At 36.2% G+C, this 23,541-nt stretch overlaps 1 protein-coding gene across 3 annotated transcripts in view; it reads left to right on the top strand.

The window, feature by feature from the left end:
- The window catches only part of LOC125254543 (transmembrane protein 255B), a 38,129-nt gene extending 15,231 nt beyond the window's left edge, over positions 1–22,898 (top strand). Inside the window, exons 3-8 of one of the 3 annotated variants that reach the window (XM_048169197.1) lie at positions 9,109–9,198; positions 9,856–9,936; positions 10,783–10,868; positions 12,109–12,268; positions 18,898–19,035; positions 21,637–22,894. In XM_048169197.1, coding sequence (XP_048025154.1) covers positions 9,109–9,198; positions 9,856–9,936; positions 10,783–10,868; positions 12,109–12,268; positions 18,898–19,035; positions 21,637–21,789 — 708 coding nt within the window. In that variant the 3' untranslated portion in view covers positions 21,790–22,894. Of the gene's footprint in view, positions 1–9,108; positions 9,199–9,855; positions 9,937–10,782; positions 10,869–12,108; positions 12,269–18,897; positions 19,036–21,636 lie in introns of all 3 variants that reach the window. The other 2 variants (XM_048169196.1, XM_048169198.1) reach the window with 2 other exon arrangements.
- Positions 22,899–23,541: the final 643 nt, after the last annotated feature.

Genomic DNA, 23,541 nt, shown 5'->3' with positions numbered 1-23,541 from the left:
AATGCCACAGTGCCAGGGTATTGCTGTGCGGTTGCTAAGGTGTGGGCGGTGAATGATAGAGCACTTCTAGGCATTCTGGGTGGAGGAGACATGAGTATTGGCTGGAAAAGGTCTCTGTTCATCATGGTCCAGCTTCAGTAGCATGCTGAACATGTCTGGAAAAGATGCTACCAACATAAAAGGCTGAAACCATATGAACTGTTACATGTCTGTGAAGTTATAGGAAAAACATACATGCTGGGTGAGGTGGAGAGAAAAAGAACAATCAGTACAGCAGAAAGTGTCCAGACAAATGAGAAGAATGTTTCACAGCAGGTGGGAATTTCATAGCCTGAAATTCCATTGTATTGGCGAGAAACAGTTCATAGAACAGAACACATTTGTTATCCCAGAAAGAGTGTATTTGGTCATTTAAAAGGCTATAGACTCCAATTCCACAAGAGCTTGGCTAAAGTTGAGAATCTTGTCTCTTGTTTCTGTGGACAGACAGAACCTGTGTTCTTTGGACAGGCTGTTGAGGTAATGCAGTTTACGAAGGAACGTTAGAGGGAAAGTTAATTCAGAAATTAGTATTTTGTCATCATTCTCTCACCCTCATGTCGTTCCAAATCTGTATATATCATAGACTGTAAAAACATATGAACGACACACCTTCACTCTCTTCCATTGTAGTAACTGAAGCCACCAGTGTGCCAATATTGACATCTTGAGTCTCGAGTCTGCACATAGTGAAAGTGGAGCCCGAGTCTGCACAGTAGTGAGCACGAAGTGAAGCCGCAATATCAAGGTCCTGTCCAAACTCAGAACAACTCGTTATGTCAGTGTGAAATAAACAGTTATGGAAATGTAGAAATTAAAGTTAAAGGTGCCCTAGATTCAAAAATTGAATTTACCTCGGCATAGTTGAATAACAAGAGTTCAGTACATGGAAAAGACATACAGTGAGTCTCAAACTCCATTATTTCCTCCTTCTTATATAAATCTCATTTGTTTAAACGACCTCCGAGGAACAGGCGAATCTCAACATAACACCGACTGTTACGTAACAGTCGGGGTGTACGCCCCCAATATTTGCATATGCCAGCTCATGTTCAAGCATTAGACAAGGGCAGGCAGTAACGTCTGGATCTGTGCACAGCTGAATCATCAGACTAGGTAAGCAAGCAAGAACAATAGCGAAAAATGGTAGATGGAGCTATAATAACTGACATGATCCATGATATCATGATATTTTTAGTGGTGTTTGTAAATTGTCTTTCTAAATGTTTCGTTAGCATGTTGCTAATGTACTGTTAAATGTGGTTAAAGTTACCATTGTTTCTTACTGTATTCACAGAGACAAGACTGTCATTATATTCATTTTTTAAACACTTGCAGTCTGTATAATTCATAAACACAACTTTATTCTTTATAAATCTCTCTAACAGTGTAGCATTAGCCGTTAGCCACGGAGCACTATCAAATTCATTCAGAATCAAATGTAAACATCCAAATAAATACTATACTTACGCGATTAGACATGTTGCATGACGAACACTTTGTAAAGATCCATTTTGAGGGTTATATTAGCTGTGTGAACTTTTTTTATGTTGTTTAAGGCAAGCGCGAGCTCTTGGGGCGTGGAGCACGAGAATTAAAGGGGCCGCGCACCCTGAATCGGCGCATTTATAATGATGCCCCAAAATAGGCAGTTAAAAAAATTAATTAAAAAAAACTATGGGGTATTTTGAGCGGAAATTTCACAGACACATTCAGGGGACACCTTAGACTTATATTACATCTTTTAAAAACATGTTCTTCGGCACCTTTAAAGCTTCAATCTCCTCACGTAGATCCAGAAAAAAGTCAGTTGCCGTCTCAGTGACTACTTCACTCAAAGAAGCTGTCAATCTTAGCTGTCAATCATGACGTCTCACCCCCGTTTTTATAGCATCAAATAACTAACGAAACCAAACTTATTTAAAGAACGAACACTTGAACTGACACCAGAATGATAAAAAACTGTCTAAAATGACAGAAACCTAAACCTAAAAAAAGGTTTAAAGTGTAAATTGATTGTTTAGTTTGTCTCGCATCCCATTACATTTCATGGACAGGGCGGGGTTTATGACCTAAACTGCTTCCAGCCACACTTTGGCTTCACTTTTCAGGACTTGTGTGGCAGGCTTGGTATACAAAATATATTTTGAAGAATGTTGGTAACTTGGTGATGATTGATTTCCATTGTATAGATCAGGGGTGGGCACACTCGGTCCTGGAGGGCCACTGTTCTGCAGAGTTTAGCTGCAACCCTGACAAATCCTGAAGACCTTGACTAGCTGGTTCAGGTGTGTTTGATTAGGGTTGGAGCAAAACTCTGCAGGGACAGCGGCCCTCCAGGACCGAATTTGCCCAGCCTTGGTATAGATGAAAAAAAAGAAAGAAAAAGAAACAATGACATTTCTCAAAATATCTTCATTTATGAAAGAAAGTCATACAGGTTCTGGACAGCATGAGGGGGACTAAATGATGAATTTTAATTTTTGGGTGAGCTATTCCTTTAAGATCGGAAGGAACTGTCTAAATCATGAATACTTGACTGTTGGTTGATGCCAATAATATTTTTAGATCTTTTGATTCCATCTATTTATTTCAGAATAGCATTCCCCATCAATTATTTCTCTTTAAAAAATGTATTTATTTCAATTTTTGTCCACAGACTATTCATAGATTCTATATGATGTGAGCATCCTCATTGTTTACCTAATTATTATCTATATCATAGAAAGTTACAATTCGCAAACTAGCTACAAAGACATTAATTGATGTAACACTATGAGTACTAAACCAATATATTGTAGGAGTTTGAATGAGTTAGCTAGCGTAATTTACCTTGCTAATGTAAAAGGCTTGTTGAAAAATACTGTACTATACTAGAAAACCATCATCACGACACTTCAGGTCGTGCACACATCAGATCCAGGCTGGGAATAGTTTGTGATAAAGTGGAAATGTAACTGGAATCGTTCATCATATTGCTCAGAGCTGCCCAGCCAGTGGTACAGGCAATATTTTGATACTACCCCAGTTTTATCCAAATTTATGATTGACTAATGTCTTTATGTGTGAAAAGACATGCTAAAGGGTTGGGGTTTTGCTGTCTGGTCAAATTTAAGATGGCATAACTGTCTGTGTCTTTCCTGACACTTACACAGATTTGAAAAGGCAGATTTGAAGAGCTACGTTTTTTGCTCATTGGATTCCAACCACACTCTCTAGGAACAGGGAATATGGAATATTATTTTTAGGCATGATGTTCAAAAAGATAATAGTAGCTAAATAATAAGATAATAGTAGCTAAATTATTTGATGTGTGAGGTCTAAAAAAGCTAATGTGCAGCAGCTACAACATTTGTTGTGTTTCTGAGTTTTGTTTACATGTGATACTTGCTGAAATTATATCAGTTTCCTGGCACCAGTAAACAATTATTTCACTTTAAATGAATACAACTCACTAAAATAAACTCTTTCATTGCTGATATAATGTGATTAGATAATCACCGATAAAACTTTGTTTGTCATGCTGAACTTTGTTTTGCAGCCGTATAATTACATAATCAAAAACAAATGATGCATTAGTAGCTCTAAATGAAAAATATCCCTCTACTCTAAAGAAATTTGAACCCAGGCTTTTTAATAAAACAAGCCTAATGCTGTGATAATTACCAAGCTCTTGGGAAACATGGCACGTATTCTTCAGTATTTCAGGCAGTCAAAGAACAAAACCATGAAAATTTCCACAAGGATGTGATGTTTCTTCAGGCATTAGTGGTGGTTGTATAGGATTAGAGTTTTCAGCGACCATCTGAAGCAGTTGTTGGAAGCAGTTTGAGACAGTTTGGTTTGTTGGTGGTCAACCAACATCTTAAAACTTACTGTAGTTGATGTTATGGCAGAAATTAAATGTCCCAACTCAACAATGGTACAAAAGAAGTTGCTCTCCATCTATAATCTTGCATCTTGATTCCCAGAGCATAGTGATGGAAACCTTCAAGGACATTTGATTCAATTTGCTATGGCTCGATTCCCAGTGAATACAATTACTAATTGTTGTTTTTAACTGCCTATTTTGGGGCATCATTAACTATGCACTGATTCAGGCTGCGGCCCCTTTAAATCTTGCGCTCCCTGCCCCCCCGAGCTCTTGAAAACAGTGCATAAACAAAGTTCACACAGCTAATATAACCCTCAAATGGATCTTTACAAGATGTTCGTCATGCATGCTGCATGCATGCGTCGGATCATGTGAGTATAGTATTTATTTGGATGTTTACATTTGATTCTGAATGAGTTTGATAGTGCTCCGTGGCTAAAGCTAATATTACACACTGTTGGAGAGATTTATAAAGAATGAAGATGTGTTTATAAATTATACAGGCTGCAAGTGTTTAAAAATGAAAATAGCGACAACTCTCTTGTCTCTGTGAATACAGTAATAAATGATGGTAACTTTAACCACATTTAACAGTACATTAGCAACATGCTAACGAAACATTTAGAAAGACAATTTACAAATATCACTAAAAATATCATGTTATCATGGATCATGTCAGTTATTATTGCTCCATCTGCCATTTTTTGCTGTTGTCCTTGCTTGCTTACCTAGTCTGATGATTCAGCTGTGCACAGATCCAGACGCTAATACTGGCTTGTGTAATGCCTTGAACATGGGCTGGCATATGCAAATATTGGGGGCGTACATATTAATGATCCCGACTGTTACGTAACAGTCTGTGTTATGTTGAGATTCGCCTGTTCTTCTGAGGTCTTTAAACAAATGAGATTTACATAAGGAGGAAACAATGGAGTTTGAAACTCAATGTATGTCTTTTCCATGTACTGAACTCTTGTTATTCAACTATGCTAAGGTAAATTCAATTTTTGATTCTAGGGCACCTTTAAAATGAAAATTATCCCCTGATTTACTCACCCTCAAGCCATGCTAAATGTATATGACTTTCTTCTTTCAGATGTTGCATCAGTTACGCTTGTTTCATAAGTTGAATATGGAAGGTGTAGGACGTAGCGTAAGCGTTTTGAACTGTGAGAGGCATTACACTTTCTTTGTAAGTTGAATACGGAAGGCGGTCTGACGGAAGCTAGATATTTTACTTTATAATGTGTTAAATATAGATATTTTTCTTACACAAATGCATCGCTTTGCTTCAGAAGGCCTTTATTAACTCCCCGGATCCGTATGGAGTACATTTATAATGGATGGATGTGGATGGAAGCATTTTCTTGAGTTTCAAGCTCATTGGCCCTGTTCACTGCCATTATAAAGCTTGGACACGTCAGGAGATTATTATTATTAGATTATTAGATTATTAGATTATTATTAATATAACTCCGATTGTGTTCATCAGAAAGAAGAAAGTCATATACACCTAGGATGGCTGGAGGTGAGTAATTCTTGGGGTAATTTTCATTTTAAAGTGAACGAATCCTTTAAATGATTAAAATACATCATCAAATCCTTCATCAAATCCACCATTACACCGTGTGCAGAATTATTAGGCAAGTTGATTTTCTGATCTTTTTTTTTTCCAAGCACATTTTACCAATTCCAATCCACATCAATCTTAATAACTACACAGCAAAATCATCACAGTTAATTTAACTCTGCTCTGAGTACATATGGTTCCTCTCTAAATAGTGTTAACATTGAAGCAGAGTTAAAGTTAATGAGATAATTAAGCAATTAATTAAGTGATGTTAACAAGCAGAATCACTGAAGAAAAGACAATCCTCCTCTAATGAGATCTTGAGAGATATAATGTATTTTATCTTCAGTTGATTTCATTTAAGACTGTGGCTGAAGTCAGTTGTAGTTCTTCAGTGATTCTGCTTGTTAACAGCAGGTGTTCATCAGTAATGAGATAATTAAGCAATTAATTAACAAGTAACTAATGCTCAATCATCACTTAATTATTTGCTTAATTATCTAATTAACTTTAACTCTGCTTCAGTGTTACTTTAACACTATTTAGAGAGGGACCATATGTGCTCTAAGCAGAGATGATTTAACTCTGGTGATTTTGCTGTGTACTATTATGTTTGTATTTAATTATTTATAAATGATATATAATTGTTAAGGAAGGCTGGAAGTGAAAAAGGCCTTATATTCAGGTGTGCATAATTATTAGGCAGATTTTCTTTTAAAGAAAAAAATAAGCCAAAAAAAGAGATTTAAATTATAAAATGACCAAGAGAAGGATGCAATACAAGAATTTGCAAAGTCAGCAAGACAGCAAAGTGCTCATTGGGTCAGCAGGGTCAGACAAAAACAGGTGGAGAAGAAAAGACACATGTTAACTGCAAAAGAATTAAGAATTTAGGTGAAGAATTAAGTGTGAAACCATCAGGAACCCTTTAGTCTCCATTTTCCAGAACTGCAACTGCAACCTACCTAGTCTCCAGAAGTGCAAGGTGTCAGGATCTCAGAGACTTAGGTTAGGTAAAGAATCCTAAAAAATGACCCACTCTTAATAAGAATCACAAGCTGAAGTATTGTAAAATACATGAATACTGTTTTTTTCATAGGCTTTATAGACAGAAAGATTGAGAGTGACTCTTGAAGGACCAGCACCACATCCTCTTGTACCACTGTTTGAAGAATTTATCTTCCAGAATCTGGCAGTAAGGTGTGGGAGTTCATTTTTAGTCCATCTCCTAACCTGAAAAGTCGGTCTTGCAGAGACTAAGAATGATCTTCCAAAACTTACTGCCAGATTCTGGAAGATAAATTCTTCAAACAGTGGTACAAGAGGATGTGGTGCTGGTCCTTCAATAGTCACTCTCAATAAGAATTGTCTACTTGAATTCATGGTGTCTTCAAATGAGGCTTCTTTTTTTTCAGTCTGTGGTATGCATGCAGTCTCTACAGTTTTTAATCATGCAATGGTAATTTAAAGCTGAAATGATTTCAGCATCACCAAATGGAATTACTAAAATAACTATTTTCAAACAGGTTTCCTGAACATTCCCCCATCAGCCGTTGGTCAGACAAACAGATAGTCATGCCCCAAGGGGGCCGGAGCATAGTGAAGAGTTAGTTAAAAAAAGGCATACCATACCGAAAGATTATTATTTCGCCAGAAACATGAATGAGTGTGTCTTGTTTAATTTGAATATATCTTCCTCGTTCCCATCTTTGAACTGTGATTCACATATGCTATAGATTTCACTTAACTGAACAAGAAGCACAGGTCTAAGCGTAAACCTTGACCTTTTATTTTCCTTCCTGTTAATCTTTCTAAACCTCTACTGACCTTCATACAGTATGTCCATTTACTGTCTCGATTCTCTTCCTGCCTCTCCTTTTTTCTTGATATGCATATGTCTCTCTGTTGGTGGGTTCAACTTCTCTTGGCAGTCTATCTCTGATCAGCTGAGAAGGGATCTGTCCCTGTAGATATCATCTTGCATGTTAAAATAAATACACTGTGACATTTGGCTGAGTCATTGCAGTCAGTTATGTGTAATTTATGGCTAGTTTCAAAGCCAGATGAGTGTTTATTGTGCCCCCAGGAATCACATAAAAATGTACAGGCTTTGGACAAGACAAAGACTGTGTCTATGTGCACATATATGAATGTGTATTTAAAAAGAAAGGTATTTGCAACAGTAAAGTTCATATCAAATGAAGCTGTGTGATGTATAATATTAGGCCCATCGCGATTATTTACGATGTTTAAAATTTCAGCCTTGCATAAATATGCACTCTTCCAGTGCTTTAGTGTATTTAAAGGGTTAGTTCACCCAAAAATTAAAATTCTGTCATTAATTACTCAACTTCATGTCGTTCCACACCCGTAAGACCTTCGTTCATCTTCAGAACACAAATTAAGATATTTTTTGATAAAAACCGAAGCGTCACAAATCTCGAGTTTCGCATCAGTGGTTCGGAGCGTGCATCAAACTGCCAAAGTCACATGAACCATTGAAATTTCGAAACACTTATGGCGTAACAAAGCCTCTTTTACTGAAATCATGTGACTTTGGCAGTTGGAGATCATTTAATATGCGCTCCGAACTACTGATTTGAAACAAAAGATTCGTAAAGCTTCGAAGTTTCATGAAGCAGTGTTTTGAAATGACCCTTCAGTAGATATAGTTGGATAAAGTTTTGTTGTTGTTGTTGTTGTTATTGTTTTTGTTTTTTTGGCGCACAAAAAGTATTCTCGTCACTTCATAACTTTAAGGTTGAACCACTGTAGTCACATGAACTGTTTTAAATATATCTTTAGTACTTTTCTGGGCATTTGAAAGTGTAAATTAACTTGCTGTCAATAGAGGCCTCAATGAGCCATCGGATTTTATCAAAAATATCTTAATTTGTGTTACGAAGATGAACGAAGGTCTTACAGGTGTGGAACGACATGAAGGTGAGTAATTAATGACAGAATTTTCATTTTGGGTGAACTAACCCTTTAAGTGCTCCATATTAATAAGTGCATTAATATTAATAATAATACTAATAAATGTACATTGTGAATGTAAAGTGGTCGATGTGGGCCTAAAAGACAACAGTAATGTAGAAATCTTTTAATGTATGAAATATTATTCATGTCATTTCACCCTGTGCAGTATTTGTTTACAAAGTCTTATACATTTTACTGTATGATTTAAAGTTGGAAGTGAATAAATGTCTTCTAAGGTGGATGTGTATTAAAGGATCAGTTCACTTCAGAATTAAAATTTCCTGATAATTTACTCACCCTCATGTCATCCAAGTTGTTTAGGTCTTTCTTTCTTCAGTCGAAAAGAAATTATGGTTTTTGAGGAAAACATTCCAGGATTTTTCTCCATATAGTGGACTTCAATGGGGTTCAGCGGGTTGAATGTCTGGAATCTACATGATTCCAGACACATTACGATTTATTCATTATTATTAATTATTAATTTTTTAATTAACAGGAAAAAAATTAATTAAATATGAATAGATTCCACGAAATTAATATTTTTAAATATTTTTATGTGTTTTGGGGGAAATGTACCAAAAATATGTAATATTGCAATAATCCAAATGTAAATTTGTATCTGAAAAACCATTCTTTTTCTGTCCAGCTGGTTGCAGCCATTGTGTTCCTGAGTTTTGGTATCATTTCCAGCTTCCTGTGTCTTGTGGTTGATGGTGTTTTCATCTTACTCAACATTGTGAGTACATTAACCATTAACAATTTTGCATAAAATTACCTTATCAACTGCCTAGCCGCCATTTACCGTTTAGCAATGCTACAGCAACTAAAGGGTACTATATTGGAGATCTACTTTCTTGCATCTACACAATCATAAAATGTTCAGACCGGAAGCCAGTAGCATGAACATAGCCAAGACTGTGTAAACTGGATTCAAATTAGATTAATCTACCTTTCTATGTAACTGACTTTTACAAGTTACAACGAGCCATGAAGAAAAAAAAATAGATGACTAACTTGTAAGACTATAGTCTAAACATTTTATGCAACCAGTCACAGATTTCAGTGTCAAAATACATCCAAGGGCTGCATTTGGAGTGATGAGGAAGTCACTGAACTCTGTGGATGCTGGCGCTCTTTAGTACTTGTAGTAAAAACTCAGAGGACAGATCATCTGTCTTAGCAGCACGGATACGGCCCATAAAGAGAAGAATGATGGGATTGAGGGAATACTCTAGGTGTGGTGATAATAAAATCCCACTGTGGGCCTCTCCAAAAAAAAGGCATTCTACTGTATCTTGTCACTCCAAAAAAGGAAATGTATTAAAGAAAATAAGGTGAAACATTTCCAAAGGAAAAAGACAAACTGAAGACATTTCTTACACTCTGTTAACAGGATATGCGTCCAATGAAGGCAGGAAGATGTCAGTTCTACACCAGTGGTAATAGTTACATCTATGAGAACTACTACGCTACAGTGAGTCAAATTCTCTAGGTTTACATTCAGTTCTGTAAAATATCCCTTGTGAAAAAGAAGTATGGTTAACTTTATTGAATGTGCACTTGTAGTGTACTTCAAATCTTAAAAGAATATTTTTAAAATTTACTTGCAGATAATATAGTATTGATTCAATAATAGGACACTTAAGTGTATTTAAAGAAATAATGCTTTTGTGACTGTTTTTTAACCCATTTAAGTACACTTCTAAGCTGACTTTGTAATAATGTCAAATTAAAAGTTTTTTGAAAGTGCATTTTAAAAAGTTTTTAGTCATCTTTTGTCATGCTTTAAAAAAGTACACTTATTTTGTACACTTAAATCACATGTAAAGTACTTGATTGTAATTTTAACTGTAATGTGTTATTCAGTATTACATTTAAAAAGTTAATAAGTTTCTCAAATGTACTAAATTGCATCTTTGTCATTCCAAATGTCTAATTTTTAAATATATTTAAATCTAAAGAAACAGAATTGGTATTAAAGTATATTTTGGTTTATCAAATGCTTGTCAGTACATAGCAGTACACATATTTCAAAGACAGTAGAATTAATTATAAAATTGCATATGAAGTTGTAATTAAGTCCTACTTAAATGGGTCAAAAAGTACTCTAAATTTAAGCTAATTCCTGATTTAAATCCCCGGCAGTTGAATTGACATTTCAGTTATTTAGCACTATATATTATTATTATAATAGTAGTTAATGTGAAAGTAGAAAGAAGAAATGATAGCTGTAAGAAAATGTGTGCAACACAAATTTGATACTGATAACTGAGATTAGAATATATATTTTATTTCTAAATGATGCTTAATTGTTTTGTAGGTTCCCTGTCAAGGACTAACGGAGTCCTGTAATATGAAAGTTCGCAGTGGAACGTGTTACTGTTGTGATTTGTATGATTGTGCCAAGTAAGTAATTCACATATTTTTGAAGACACATACAAATACTTTAAAGAAACACTCATCAGTAACGCAATAAGTGATCTGTCCACCGCATAGCAAAAAAGAGAGCTAAAGCAAATATAACTATTACTATTATTCATATTTTGGGTAAAGGGTTTAAATTCCTAACTGTAAGTATTAAAAAAGGAGCACATAACTCATTTCGCACCATATGAGCATGGCATGAACCACTGCAATAAATTAGTTATTAACATGAAATAGCACATAAACACGTACAAACCTGATTCCAAAAAAGTTGGGACACTGTACAAATTGTGAATAAAAACAGAATGCAGTGATGTGGAAGTTTCAAATTTCAATATTTTATTCAGAATACAACATAGATGACATATCAAATGTTTAAACTGAGAAAATATATAATTTTAAGGGAAAAATAAGTTGATTTTAAATTTCATGGCATCAACACATCTCAAAAAAGTTGGGACAAGGCCATGTTTACCACTGTGTGGCATCCCCTCTTCTTTTTATAACAGTCTGCAAACGTCTGGGGATTGAGGAGACAAGTTGCTCAAGTTTAGGAAAAGGAATGTTGTCCCGTTCTTGTCTAATACAGGCTTCTAGTTGCTCAACTGTCTTAGGTCTTCTTTGTTGCATCTTCCTCTTTATGATGCGCCAAATGTTTTCTATGGGTGAAAGATCTGGACTGCAGGCTGGCCATTTCAGTACCCGGATCCTTCTTCTATGCAGCCATGATGTTGTAATTGATGCAGTATGTGGTCTGGCATTGTCATGTTGGAAAATGCAAGGTCTTCCCTGAAAGAGACGATGTCTGGATGTGAGCATATGTTGTTCTAGAACTTGGATATACCTTTCAGCATTGATGGTGCCTTTCCAGATGTGTAAGCTGCCCATGCCACACGCACACAGTTGCAAATTGGTCCTCCAGCTGTTCCTTATATGTACATTTAACTTTTCCAGCCTCTTATTGTTACCTGTCCCAACTTTTTTGGAATGTGTAGCTCTCATGAAATCCAAAATGAGCCAATATTTGGCATGACATTTCAAAATGTCTCACATTCAACATTTGATATGTTATCTATATTCTATTGTGAATAAAATATAAGTTTATGGGATTTGTAAATTATTGCATTCCTTTTTTATTCACAATTTGTACAGTGTCCCAACTTTTTTGGAATCGGGTTTGTAATACCATAACCATGATTTTCCTGCTTGCTTTCTTTTCCAGTGGAGGATATCTGAACAATTACTATGAGTTTGTTGGTGTGCAGAGTTGTCAGGATGTGCTTTCTCTGTATGTTCTCCTCTGGATCCTAACCGCCCTCAACCTGCTGGCCTTCGTGTTTGGAATTCTGACCACTGCTGTACTGGGCAGTTTCAAAGACATGGTGAGTCACTGAGTGAATCTTAGAGAGTGAAACAAAGAAAAAGAATTTGTTTTCAATTCAACTTCAATTAAATTTTAGTCCATTTCTTAAAATATGAATTTTGTCCATCCATGATCTGCCCAACTTGAAATGATGGTTCACCCAAAAATGAGAATTATCCCATGATTTACTCACCCTCAAGCCATCCTAGGTTTATAAGACTATCTTCTTTCAGACGAACACAATCGGAGATATATTTAAAAATATACTTAGTCCTCCAAGGTTTATAATGGTCGTGAAACAGCGTAGGAGAATGACACAGAAGAGAAGATATTGTGTAATTAATGACAGAATTTTCATTTTTGGGTGAACTAACCCTATAAAACAACAAATGGGACACCCTATGGTCTTGTGCACTTAACAGACACACGCACACAGCACCCCATAAGTCCATAAGACCGCAAGTGCACATTAAGTGTGCCATTTGGGACAGGGCCTTAATAATAGTGCGTTAAGCCGCAAAGAAGAATTCAGTTTAGGACACACACACTGTCTGTAACACGGACAAGCGAAGTATGCTTTGGGCTTTGGGTGTCTGCTATTTAAAATAGCTAAAATTGTCATGTTGTCAAAAAACAAAACTAAACTAAACAAGGTAATATAAAGTAATTGTGTGTTTGCTGATGTGCTCTATAGACAAAGCGAGAGAGGGGAATGAATAAGCACTTGTAGACAGTAAGAAGACAACAAATCTTTTTTACAGGTTTTTAATTGTTTCATCATTTCCTCAGAACTGTAATCCTTAATGCTGCTTTCAAATCACATGCCAACATCCTGCATATCTGGCATGTGTTTAAATAAACGTGACATTTTCAAATTAGAAAGAAAGAGAAAGTTTGCCTGATCTCTCGGGAATCTGTAGTGACATTCATTTGTTTGTGCTTTTGTTTATTGATTAAAGCAGAAAACAGCTGCAGAGAGATTTGTACTTGGTTTCCAGTAATCTTTCAGTGTTGACGGATGGGAAATTCATCATATTTATGAATTGTCCTTTCCTGTAGGGAAGTAAATCTTGGCCTAAACGCAGATGTTTGGCTGACCAAAACGGATTCTGCTGAAGGATGTTTGTGTATTTTTCTTTTTCCTTGATGCGAACAAGCTTTCTAGTTTCTCCTGCAAATAGAAACGCAGAACATAATACTGCTATCACCATGTTTGACTGATGGTGTTACCTGAGAGGAGGGCTATATTTGATTTTGTGCCAAGAATATAGTGCTTTGCTAAGAGAACAAAAAAGCAACAATTTAAACCATCCATGGCAACATTTTTTTTTTTTATTGAGATGACATGTGAAGGATGCTCTAGTGCTGTGGTTAATCCCAAGGCAGATATATATAGCATATATATACAGGGCTGGGTAGGTTACTTTTAAAATGTATTTCACTACAGATTACAAAATACATGCTTTAAAAAGTAATTTGTAACATATTCCGTTAGATTACCCAAGTTTTGTAACTTAATCTAAATACTTTAGAATACAAAAAGGGTAATTACAAATTTTTCTCACAATTCTGACTTTCTTCTCAGAATTGCAGAATTGCAAGTTGCAATTGCGAGTTATAAAGTCAGAATTCTAAGATATAAACTTGCAATTTCCCATTAAAAAAGTTAGAATTGCAAGAAAAGAAGTCAGAATTGTGAGATTTCTTGCAATTGCGAAAAAAAAATCTGAGTTGCAAGTTTTGAATCACGCAATTCTGACTTTGTAACTTGCATTTACGAGTTTATATCTCGCAATACTGAGAAAAAAGTTCAGAACTGTAAGATGCAAACTCGCAATTGCAAGGAAAAAAGTCCGAATTGTGAGATAAAAAGGTGCAATTACCATTTTTTACAGTTACAAGGGACTCACAAACAACTATCGCAAAACATGAAAACAGTCGTGGATTATTAGGTAATGACAGGACAGTTAAGATTTAAGGGTATGTACATTTTTGAATGGGGCAATTTTTATAAATTCAGTCATTTTGTCTTGTGGAATATATGTAAGCATATTTTATGTGAAATAGCTTATTCAGGGCAGTACTAAATAAAATTAACTTGCAATTTTTATGATCCCTCTTATTTGGTTAAAATTTTTAAAATGTTGTTGAAAATTTTAGAAATGTAGCTGATGCTTTTGCAGACTGTCAGAGTCAGAGAATCACCAATTGCTTTTTACATGAATTACCCGTCACAGTTTACATTAATGTTTAAATGAAATTCAAAGTAATCACTTTGGTAATCTAAAATACTTTTCAAATGTAACTGTAATTTGATTACCACCCATTTAAAATGTAACTGTAATGAAATACAGTTGCTCAAATTTTGTATTTTTGTATTTGTATTTGTATTTGTAAATACGTAACTAAGTTACATGTATTTCGTTACTCCCCAACCCTATAAATATATATATATATATTTCAAGCTTTTAAAAAGGTCAGTATAAAATGAAGAACAATGAAACACAAGCAATAGAACAAAGAGTTTTAAATAATACAGCCATCACTGATTCACTGATTTGTTTTCTTTTACAATATTGCTGTGACAAGTTTTGCATTTACACTGCACGACTTAATACACAGATCTATTCTGACATATTAGATTTTCTGTCCTTTCCGTTGTCATGGTTATCACTGTCAGTCGTCCCAAATTTTGGTCAAATGCATTCATTAGACAAAAATTCAGTACTGTATATTGGAGAAGTTTGAGGTATGATGACATATAGTTCTATAAGCAAATATAAATTCATACTTTTATTTAATGTGTATGTAATTCAAGTGCATTTATACAAATATTAAGATTTTATTATTTAAAGCTGCAGTCCGTAAGATTTCCCTCTTTGTCGCCATCTCTGTTTGAAACCTGCAATTGCAGATATTTGTGGGATTATTATCTTTACGTGGGTTGTGCATCTGCACGGCTCCTCAGCGCGGATGAATCTAATGTTTGCTGTCAGTCAGTCACCACATCGGTGTACTTCGTTTCTTGGAAATATGACCAAAATAAGAATTTTCACCGGAAAATGTCATCTGAACAAGTAAGTAACATGTCTGCCACTTTTGTTCTGACCAACTGAGAAAAAAAGCATTACAATAAAAGTTTTAGCTGCCTTCTGTGCCTCATGTTTTTGCTGAGTGCCTGAAGTCGAAAAAAAAAGAAACTTAAATGCACCCGACGTCATTCTCGTTTTTTTTCCATTGTCCAATCGAATGAATGGAGAGGTGGGCCTTCTGTTGTGCTGACGAAAGATGGAGGAGAAACTTGTGGCTGTCACGGGTTACCTGGAGCTGTATGACTTCACAAAGTGAAAGTAAATAATATGACAGTTTAACAGCAACCCAAAGAGCGCTCGCCCTACACTGACAGGACAGCTGATTCAGAGGTTGCCTAGCAACATTAAAAACCGCAGCGCATCAACCAAAAAAGGCAGTGCCTCACGTTTTCAGACCTGAAAAACCCATTCTGTTTGATCAGGGCCTTACCGTTGTGAATCAGCCTAAGGTAAGGAGATAGTTTTGAACACTGGATCATTATGTACTTGCTTGATTTTGGATCATTTTTAACCAAAAAAAGTTATGGACTGCAGCTTTTTAAGTGCTAAACTGCATGCGAAAATAAATGTAATTTGGTTGTATTAGATATGTATTTCATCTGATAAAATTCCAGGACAGGATCTGAGAACCACCGGAATACATGCATTTTTAATGCATCATCTTAATGAATTTAGACCTTTTTGGGTCTAAACAGTTCCTGGGTAAAACAACAGTTGGTGGTTCAAGGTTAATATATTATTAACCTTCCTTTACACACACATCCAGACAACAGACACTTCCACACTGGTAATAATAACTACAGCGATCAGTATGTGAAATGACAGATGAACTCAAACATTGTTTAGAAATCTAATCTCATATGAATAGTGCTGAAGACACAGATGTTCTTCTGGAAATACTTCTGCAAAAGAATGAAAAACAGCTACCTACATTGATCCAATTTTTCACAAAGGTCAAAAGAGTGCTGCTTTGAAGACTTTAAGAGGGACAACATTGGACCGCATATCACATAAAACACTGCATATCTGTCGGACCGCTGGAAGGGCTTTTTTAAATCTGTCAGCAGAGCACAATAAAGAGAAACTTCTGGGCTTATTTTTGACATGAATTATCCTCCTGGAGGTAAATCTCTGAAGTGTTGAAGACAATGTAAATGTTTGGACGGTTTCTGCTTATTCCACTAAATATCTCTGACACTGTGTCTGTATTCATACACTCAACTCAGTTAGTTGAAGCACCTTTACAGCCTTAAGTCTTTTTCGGTATGGTGCAACAAGCTTTGCACATCTGCATTTGGGGATTTTCTGCCATTCTTCTCTGCAGATCCTCTCAATCTCTGTCAGTTTGGATGAGGACTGTTGGTGGACACAGCCATTTTCAGGTTTCTCCACAGATGTTCAATTAGATTCAAGTTTGGGCTCTACTTGTGCTGCGTGCTTAGGGTCATTGTCCTGTTGGAAGGTGAACCTTCTGCCTAGTTGAGGTTTTGAATGCTCTGGACCAGGTTTTCATTAAGGATATCTCTATATAGATTTTCCTTCTACTCTGACAAGTCCCCCAGTCCCTGCCACTGAAAAACATGGCCACAGCATGATGCTGCCAACACCATGCTTTATCGTAGGGATGGTATTGTGCAGATGATGATTGGTGCCTGTTTTCCTCCAGACATGACGCTTGGAACTGAGGTTCATCAGACCAGAGAATCTTGTTTCTAACAGTCTGAGAGAGTCCTTTTTTTTCTGGACACTTTGCCATAAAGCACAGACTGGTGGAGTGATGCAATGATATTTGTCCTTCTTTAAGTTTCTTCCATCTCCATATACTGTAAGAACATGGAGCTCAACCAGAGTGACCTTCTCCATCGATTGCTCAGTTTGGCCAGGAGGCCAGCTCTAGGAAGAGTCTTGGTTGTTCCAAACTTCTTCCATTAAGGATTATTGAGGCTACATGCTTCCGTGAACTTTCAATGCAGCAGAATTTTTTTTGTAGTGTTCCCCTGATCTGTGTCTTGACAGAATCCTTTCACTGAACTCTGCAGCTCTTTCCTATAACCTCATGTCTTGGTTTTTGCTCTGATATTCATTTTCAGATGTTTGACCTTTTATTGACAAGTGTGTGCCTTACCAAATCATGTCCATTCAATTGAATTTGGCATAGGTTAACTCCAGTCGAAGTGTAGAAACATCTTAAAGATGATCCAGCCAAATTCAAATGGCGCTTGAAAGTGTTCCAGAAAAGGCTATGAATACTTATTTTTAATACATTTTTTTTTAAAAAAAGGTCATTATGGGGTGTGGTGTGTAGATTGGTGTGAAAAAAGAAAGTTATTTAAAGCAGCTGCAACAACAAAATGTGAAAAAAAATAAAGAGGTAAGAAAACTTTTGCAAGGCACTGCACTGTAAATGTGTATGAAAGTAACATGATATTGCAGATTCTAGACATACACAGATTTCTTTGACCAACTGGATTAATTTCAGCATGCTAAGATCGTTGTAACTATTATTTTAAATTTTTACAATGTTTAATTGTGTTCAGTGTTGGTTTGTGATTGAATTGATCATTTTTAAACAGTGTTTAATTTTGTCTTAATCGTTTGAGGATTGCGATAGTGAATTAGAGGTTTTGGCTTTGTGTTTATAGTTTTGATTAATGTGGTATTGCTTTCAGGAAATGTGTCTCAGCATTTGAGGGAAACTGTGCCAATTCAGCTGGCGGCTGAATGAATGTTCCCCAAGAAGGGCATTTGGGTTAAATGGCTTTCATGAAAAAGTTACAATGTGGATTTATGAAGGCTTAAAATACAATGGCCTGTTTTTATGTTGATGTTTGTTATCCAATTTTGTTACTTTTAAATGCCTTTGTTAAGACATTTCAAAACTTAAGACCTGGATAATCACTTCAATCACAATGACAATGCAAAAAAAAAAAAAAAAAAAGATTTTCTTCCTCAATATCCTTGTCTTGTTTCCAGTACAAATATCTAAACATCCTTAAATCAAGATATAATGACTTGAAAAGCAAAATAACATAAGTGCAATTTTCTGAAAAATAAATAAAACTCAAGTGACCTTATGCTTAAAACAAGAAAAAATATCTGCCAATGAGTTAAGCTAAATAAACTTGTTTTCCCTTTAAATTAAATTTCTTTTTCTGACCCCACTGTTTTAAGCTCAAACTCACTTAATTTAGTTTTTTCAGAAAACAAGATGATATCTTAAGTAATTTTGTTTCTCAAGAATGTTTAGACAATTGTAAAGGAAACTAAGACAAAAATAGGAAAAAAAAAGGAAGAAAATGCAGTGCAGGATCAAAACGGATTGTGTTCTTGCATATAAATAAATTAAAACATGATTCCATTGGCTCTTATGTGAATACACAAATTCTCCCTTCTCAACAGAAATACATGAATAAACAATGGGCCCTTTTCACAATTCTGGGATTGGAATGCATAAGTAAACTATACTTCCTGGAGCAATTGAGAAACTGTTTTGGTAAATATTCTATTGAAATTGCATATGGCAGCCAGAGATGATGATTTTTTTTCTTCCCGCCAGAGGAGTGTGGTGGTTGGTTTTGATGTGTCCAAGTGGGGAGGTTCATCTCTATTCTCCTTTGATGGGGCCAACTGTTCATCCCCCACTGCACCCCTGCTAACAGACCCTAACATACACACAGGACACCAGCTCTACCCGGTCAGTTCATCACGCTCACACACACACACACACACACACACACACACACACACACACACACACACACACACACACACAGATTCAGCTCATGCTCTTTTATGGTATGATTCAGTTGCGAAGTTGAATCTGTAGACTTTTTGTGCACCGTAAAATTAGTGTGAGACTCTCTATCAAATCCCCTGGTGATGCAGTAGTCAAAGAATGATCCCAGTCCAAAATCCCACAGCATTCCCTTATAAAACTGTGCCTAAGTACACTGATCCTTGGGCTTGTCCCGATCACACCCCTGCCCTGCCGAGAACGCCAGCCAGCTGTCCAGCCAATCCCAGATCATGGATCTCCCAGCACCCTCACCCCTGTTGAGTGATCTGGAGTTGCTCTTGGAAGCATCGCTGCAAAAGTTCCTCTGGCCAACTTAAACACATTGCTAAGCATCAGATATTAGGTATGGACATCATGAACACAACAAATAAGCTAAGAAAACAGTATAATATGGTTTAAGTTAAAACAGAAAATGGTCACTGAGGAAATCAGCATAGATAAACAGCCATTGAAGCATGTTGTTGATCATAAACAAGCCATATGAACATTATACAACACTCTCATAAATAAAGGTTCTTTACTGGCACCTTTGGCTCTATGAAGAACCTTTAAAGAGGTCATATTATGCCCTTTTACAAAGTCTTGATTTTTTGGGGGCTCTACTAGAATAGTTTTTCATGCTTGAATGTTCAAAACCACATTATTTTTCACATAATTTACATTGTTGCAGCACCTCTCTTCCCATGCTGTCAGTAACGCTCTGGGGTGCGTTTCCCGAAAACATTGTCCAACATCGTCCATGATTGCATGACATGTGGACTTAATAAATCCTTATCTTGAGCAAAATAAGCAAGTTGACATTCAGTACAATCTATAACTTAAATTTCAAATATATATACACAAATGTAATTTACGTCTTTTAGTTTGTCAAGAGATTTTAAAAACTGAGAAATATGTCATTAATAGCCATAAAATAAGTAAATTAGCCAATTTTGTTTAAACTAAGGATTGCAGAAATGAGTACACCCTAGATTTAATTCAACAAATGTATAATATTCTAGCATGCCCTCCGTAATTTTGAATATACTGCTCTGACCCTTCTTGGCACGGAGTGTACAAGTTCATGAGAAATTGTCACATCTGTCCTGTTTAACTCCTGGATGATGAGCTCCTTAAATGTCCTGATCTTTAATGGGGAGTGTTGCTAAGCTCATCTCTACAGAATCCCCCACAGGCACTCAAGAGTATTAAGATTGAGTGCAATACATGTCCACGGAAGGTTTTTCACCTTGGGAGAATGCATATCCTCATTGTCATGTTGAAAAAATGCCCAACAATGCAGGGAATGAGGAAAGGGTAACATCTTCTTTTTCAAGTTTGTGTATTAAATTACACAGTGGTGTGGGAATTCATGACAGCATTGATAAAGCACAACTCCCTCACACCTTCAGCACTCATACATCCCTATATAAGAGCTTTACTACCACTGAACTTTACTGTGGGAACCAGGCACTTCTCACTGAACTCCTCCTCTAGCAACACCATAACATTTTGGATGCTGTTAGATCCAAAATGATTGATTTGTTCTCATGAGACCAGAGTATTTATTCTCAGAATCTATATTTTTGTAAATATGGGCTTTGGAAATGGCTAACTGACTTTATTGTGCTTTGGCTACAGTAGGTAGTTTCAGAACAACAACCATGCATGTCATTTCTCCAGGCTGCATCTTACACTGTGAGATAAACAGTCACTCTTTTCATAGCTTTTGCTGGCTCTGAGACACTCGCTTGGTATTTCTCCTGCTCTTTGTCTAGCAAAAAAATCCCTCATCACTAAATGAAAGCTTAAAATGAAGGCCTGATTATTTCAGGGGCCTTGTCACAAGTCCATTGTTTTTGAATTTCTGTGTTACTTTTGCTAAATTTTCACACTTAAAACAATTATTTGTTAATCCTCTTGTACCACTATCCTCTTTTGTGCTAAGAAATAAGTCTCCTGACAGTTCTCTCCCAAGTGGTTCCATTGTTGTCAGCATTAAGTCTGAGAATGATTCAGTGGGCTATATAACACTTTTAACTCTCAAGAAATTACTTCTTTTTAAATGTTTTGGATCAACATACTTACCTGTTGATCGAACATTGCCTTAAATTTACACCAGATTTTTTTTATTTTGTTGAGTAATTGCTGACTTGCAGAAGTTTCAGAGGGGGTGTACTCATTTATGCTGTGCACTGTAGTTGATTTCTTGAACCATGCATCATACTATGGTAGTGAAGCAGCGAGTTACGTTGTTGTATAGGAAACGAGTTTCAACTCTATTAACGCAACTCAACCTGGCCTCGCCCCTTTATTTTGCATATGCCTTGGGTGGGAATTATTTAAATGAGGACGTTCTGGGAAGAAAAGGGGGGGGGGATGCTGATACAAATTGTTCTCTGAACATTTCGCTTTATCAAATATTTTGGAGCTATAAATTTAAATTTAAAATTTATAAATTTAAAAGCTAAAAAGATTAATTTCACCTTGAAGTAATTATTTTCTCCATGTTTCTTCCAGAGAGCATCACTTTATGTTTCTCCAGCAGCACCTGCAGGATCTAGTGTATCTTCAGGAGGATCATCAGATACATCCCATGTACAACCCAACCCTCCTCCCTTCGCCCCCCTCTACAACCTGCTACCCTACAAGACCTCCAGCTTCTCAGCTTAGAACATCTGGATCCAAACCAAAAGACATTTAGACTGCACTCCCCTTAAACACAACATGACATCAAAGTGGACTGTTTGCTTTCTGAATAAATGTCCCTGGTCTTATTGTGCAAGATTCATCACTGCATGTTATTCTCAAGAAAAACAGGTTGTTTTCATCAAATTGTCTTTTTACTTTCTTCACCTCTGTAACAACTTTTTTTTCTGCTGCAAGCCTGTGCAGATGGGGGAAACAATATTAACTAATTGTATTTTTCTATTTTTCATGATCAAAACCTGAAGGATAAAAGTCCCACTATTCCATTTCAGTTATTAATTTTAGATATTTACTAAAGAAATGCATTGCTAATTACATTTAATGTTGTCTTTAAGGTGATATTAAGATGCAGAATTAGAGTCTCGTTCTGACTATGACTGCAGAATATACAGTAAATACAATTTTGATATATCATATTATAACAGGGCTAATTTAAAAACAATTACTCTAAGGACTAATTACAATCAGTTGTAGACTGTGACTCAGTTTGAACTAACTTCACCACTGATTAACTTTAATTAGCTCATCAATCTGTTTTATTCTGCCATACTTCAAAATCACGGTCATTAACTTCATCTGCTTGAGAACTTGAGGGATAGAAACCTTCAAAATTCCAATCTGGATGTATATGATGTGTGAATGTTTATTTTGATAAAGTTGAATTGCTGTTTTTATGTAATGTTTTTTTATACTTAAAAGTGGTACTTTAATTTTAATTTTATATACATATATATATTGTGTTCAAGTCAGGGAATTTTTCCCCATGTTTAAGAAGCAGTTAATATTTTATACCAAAGGTTATGTACTTAAATAACCTTTAAATGTAAAATAAAAAACTTTACATGATTCAAAACTACTGTATTATATCCACACTGAAACTCCACAGTTAATTTACCTCAATGCCAAGTTATAGATATCTAACCAAGTAAGACTGAAATGACTCAAAATAACTGCATTATGAGTATCTTAGATTTTGAGAGCACACTAAAAACAGGACACATACATCTGTCAGCAGGTCAATGTTCTGTTCATTGAACTCCATAAATAGACCTTGTTAGTGTTACGGTACACAGGAGTCGAACACAGATGTAAACAGGTAATGGTCTTTTATTTACACCAGTAGAGCAAGTAGCAGTGAATAGGTAAGCAGTAGTGGATTAGTAGATGGATATATGAGATGAATGGAGATAGTTACTGTCCTTTTCCTTTCAATCCGTGAACACGCTGGAGCTGGAGATTGCTGGAGAAGGGTTGAGCATTCACACACAGGAGACGAGGCACACAGAGGGAAGGAGACACGCTGGAGACAGGTAAGTATGAAGCGGGGAGTCCTTGAGGTAAGCATTAACGTGAGTATCTGCAAACGAGACCGGACGTGGAGTGCTGTGTGTGTGCGTGCTCTTTGTAGTGCTGTTGATGAGTGCAATGATGAGGTGCAGGTGGCGGTGATTAGTACTCTGGAGATGAAGTGCGCTGTGATTGGTGGATGTTGGAGCCTGACGTGTCTGTGACAGATGTGAGGAGTGAGACGTGGAAAGTTGGGTGAATACGATACCCTTGTGGAAGTTGAAGTTGGTATGTGACCGGGTTGATCTGCTTGATGATGGGAAATGGGCCAATGAACCTGGGACTCAGCTTCTTGCAGGGCAGATGCAGTCTGATGTCCCGTGTCGACAGCCATACCTTCTGTCCGGGCTGAAAGACAGGGGTGTTGGA

The sequence above is a fragment of the Megalobrama amblycephala genome, linkage group LG19 (assembly GCF_018812025.1).
Source record: "Megalobrama amblycephala isolate DHTTF-2021 linkage group LG19, ASM1881202v1, whole genome shotgun sequence".
NCBI lineage: Eukaryota > Metazoa > Chordata > Actinopteri > Cypriniformes > Xenocyprididae > Megalobrama > Megalobrama amblycephala.
Note: the sequence above shows the minus strand (reverse complement) of the source record. Positions and strands in the feature narration are given on the sequence as shown.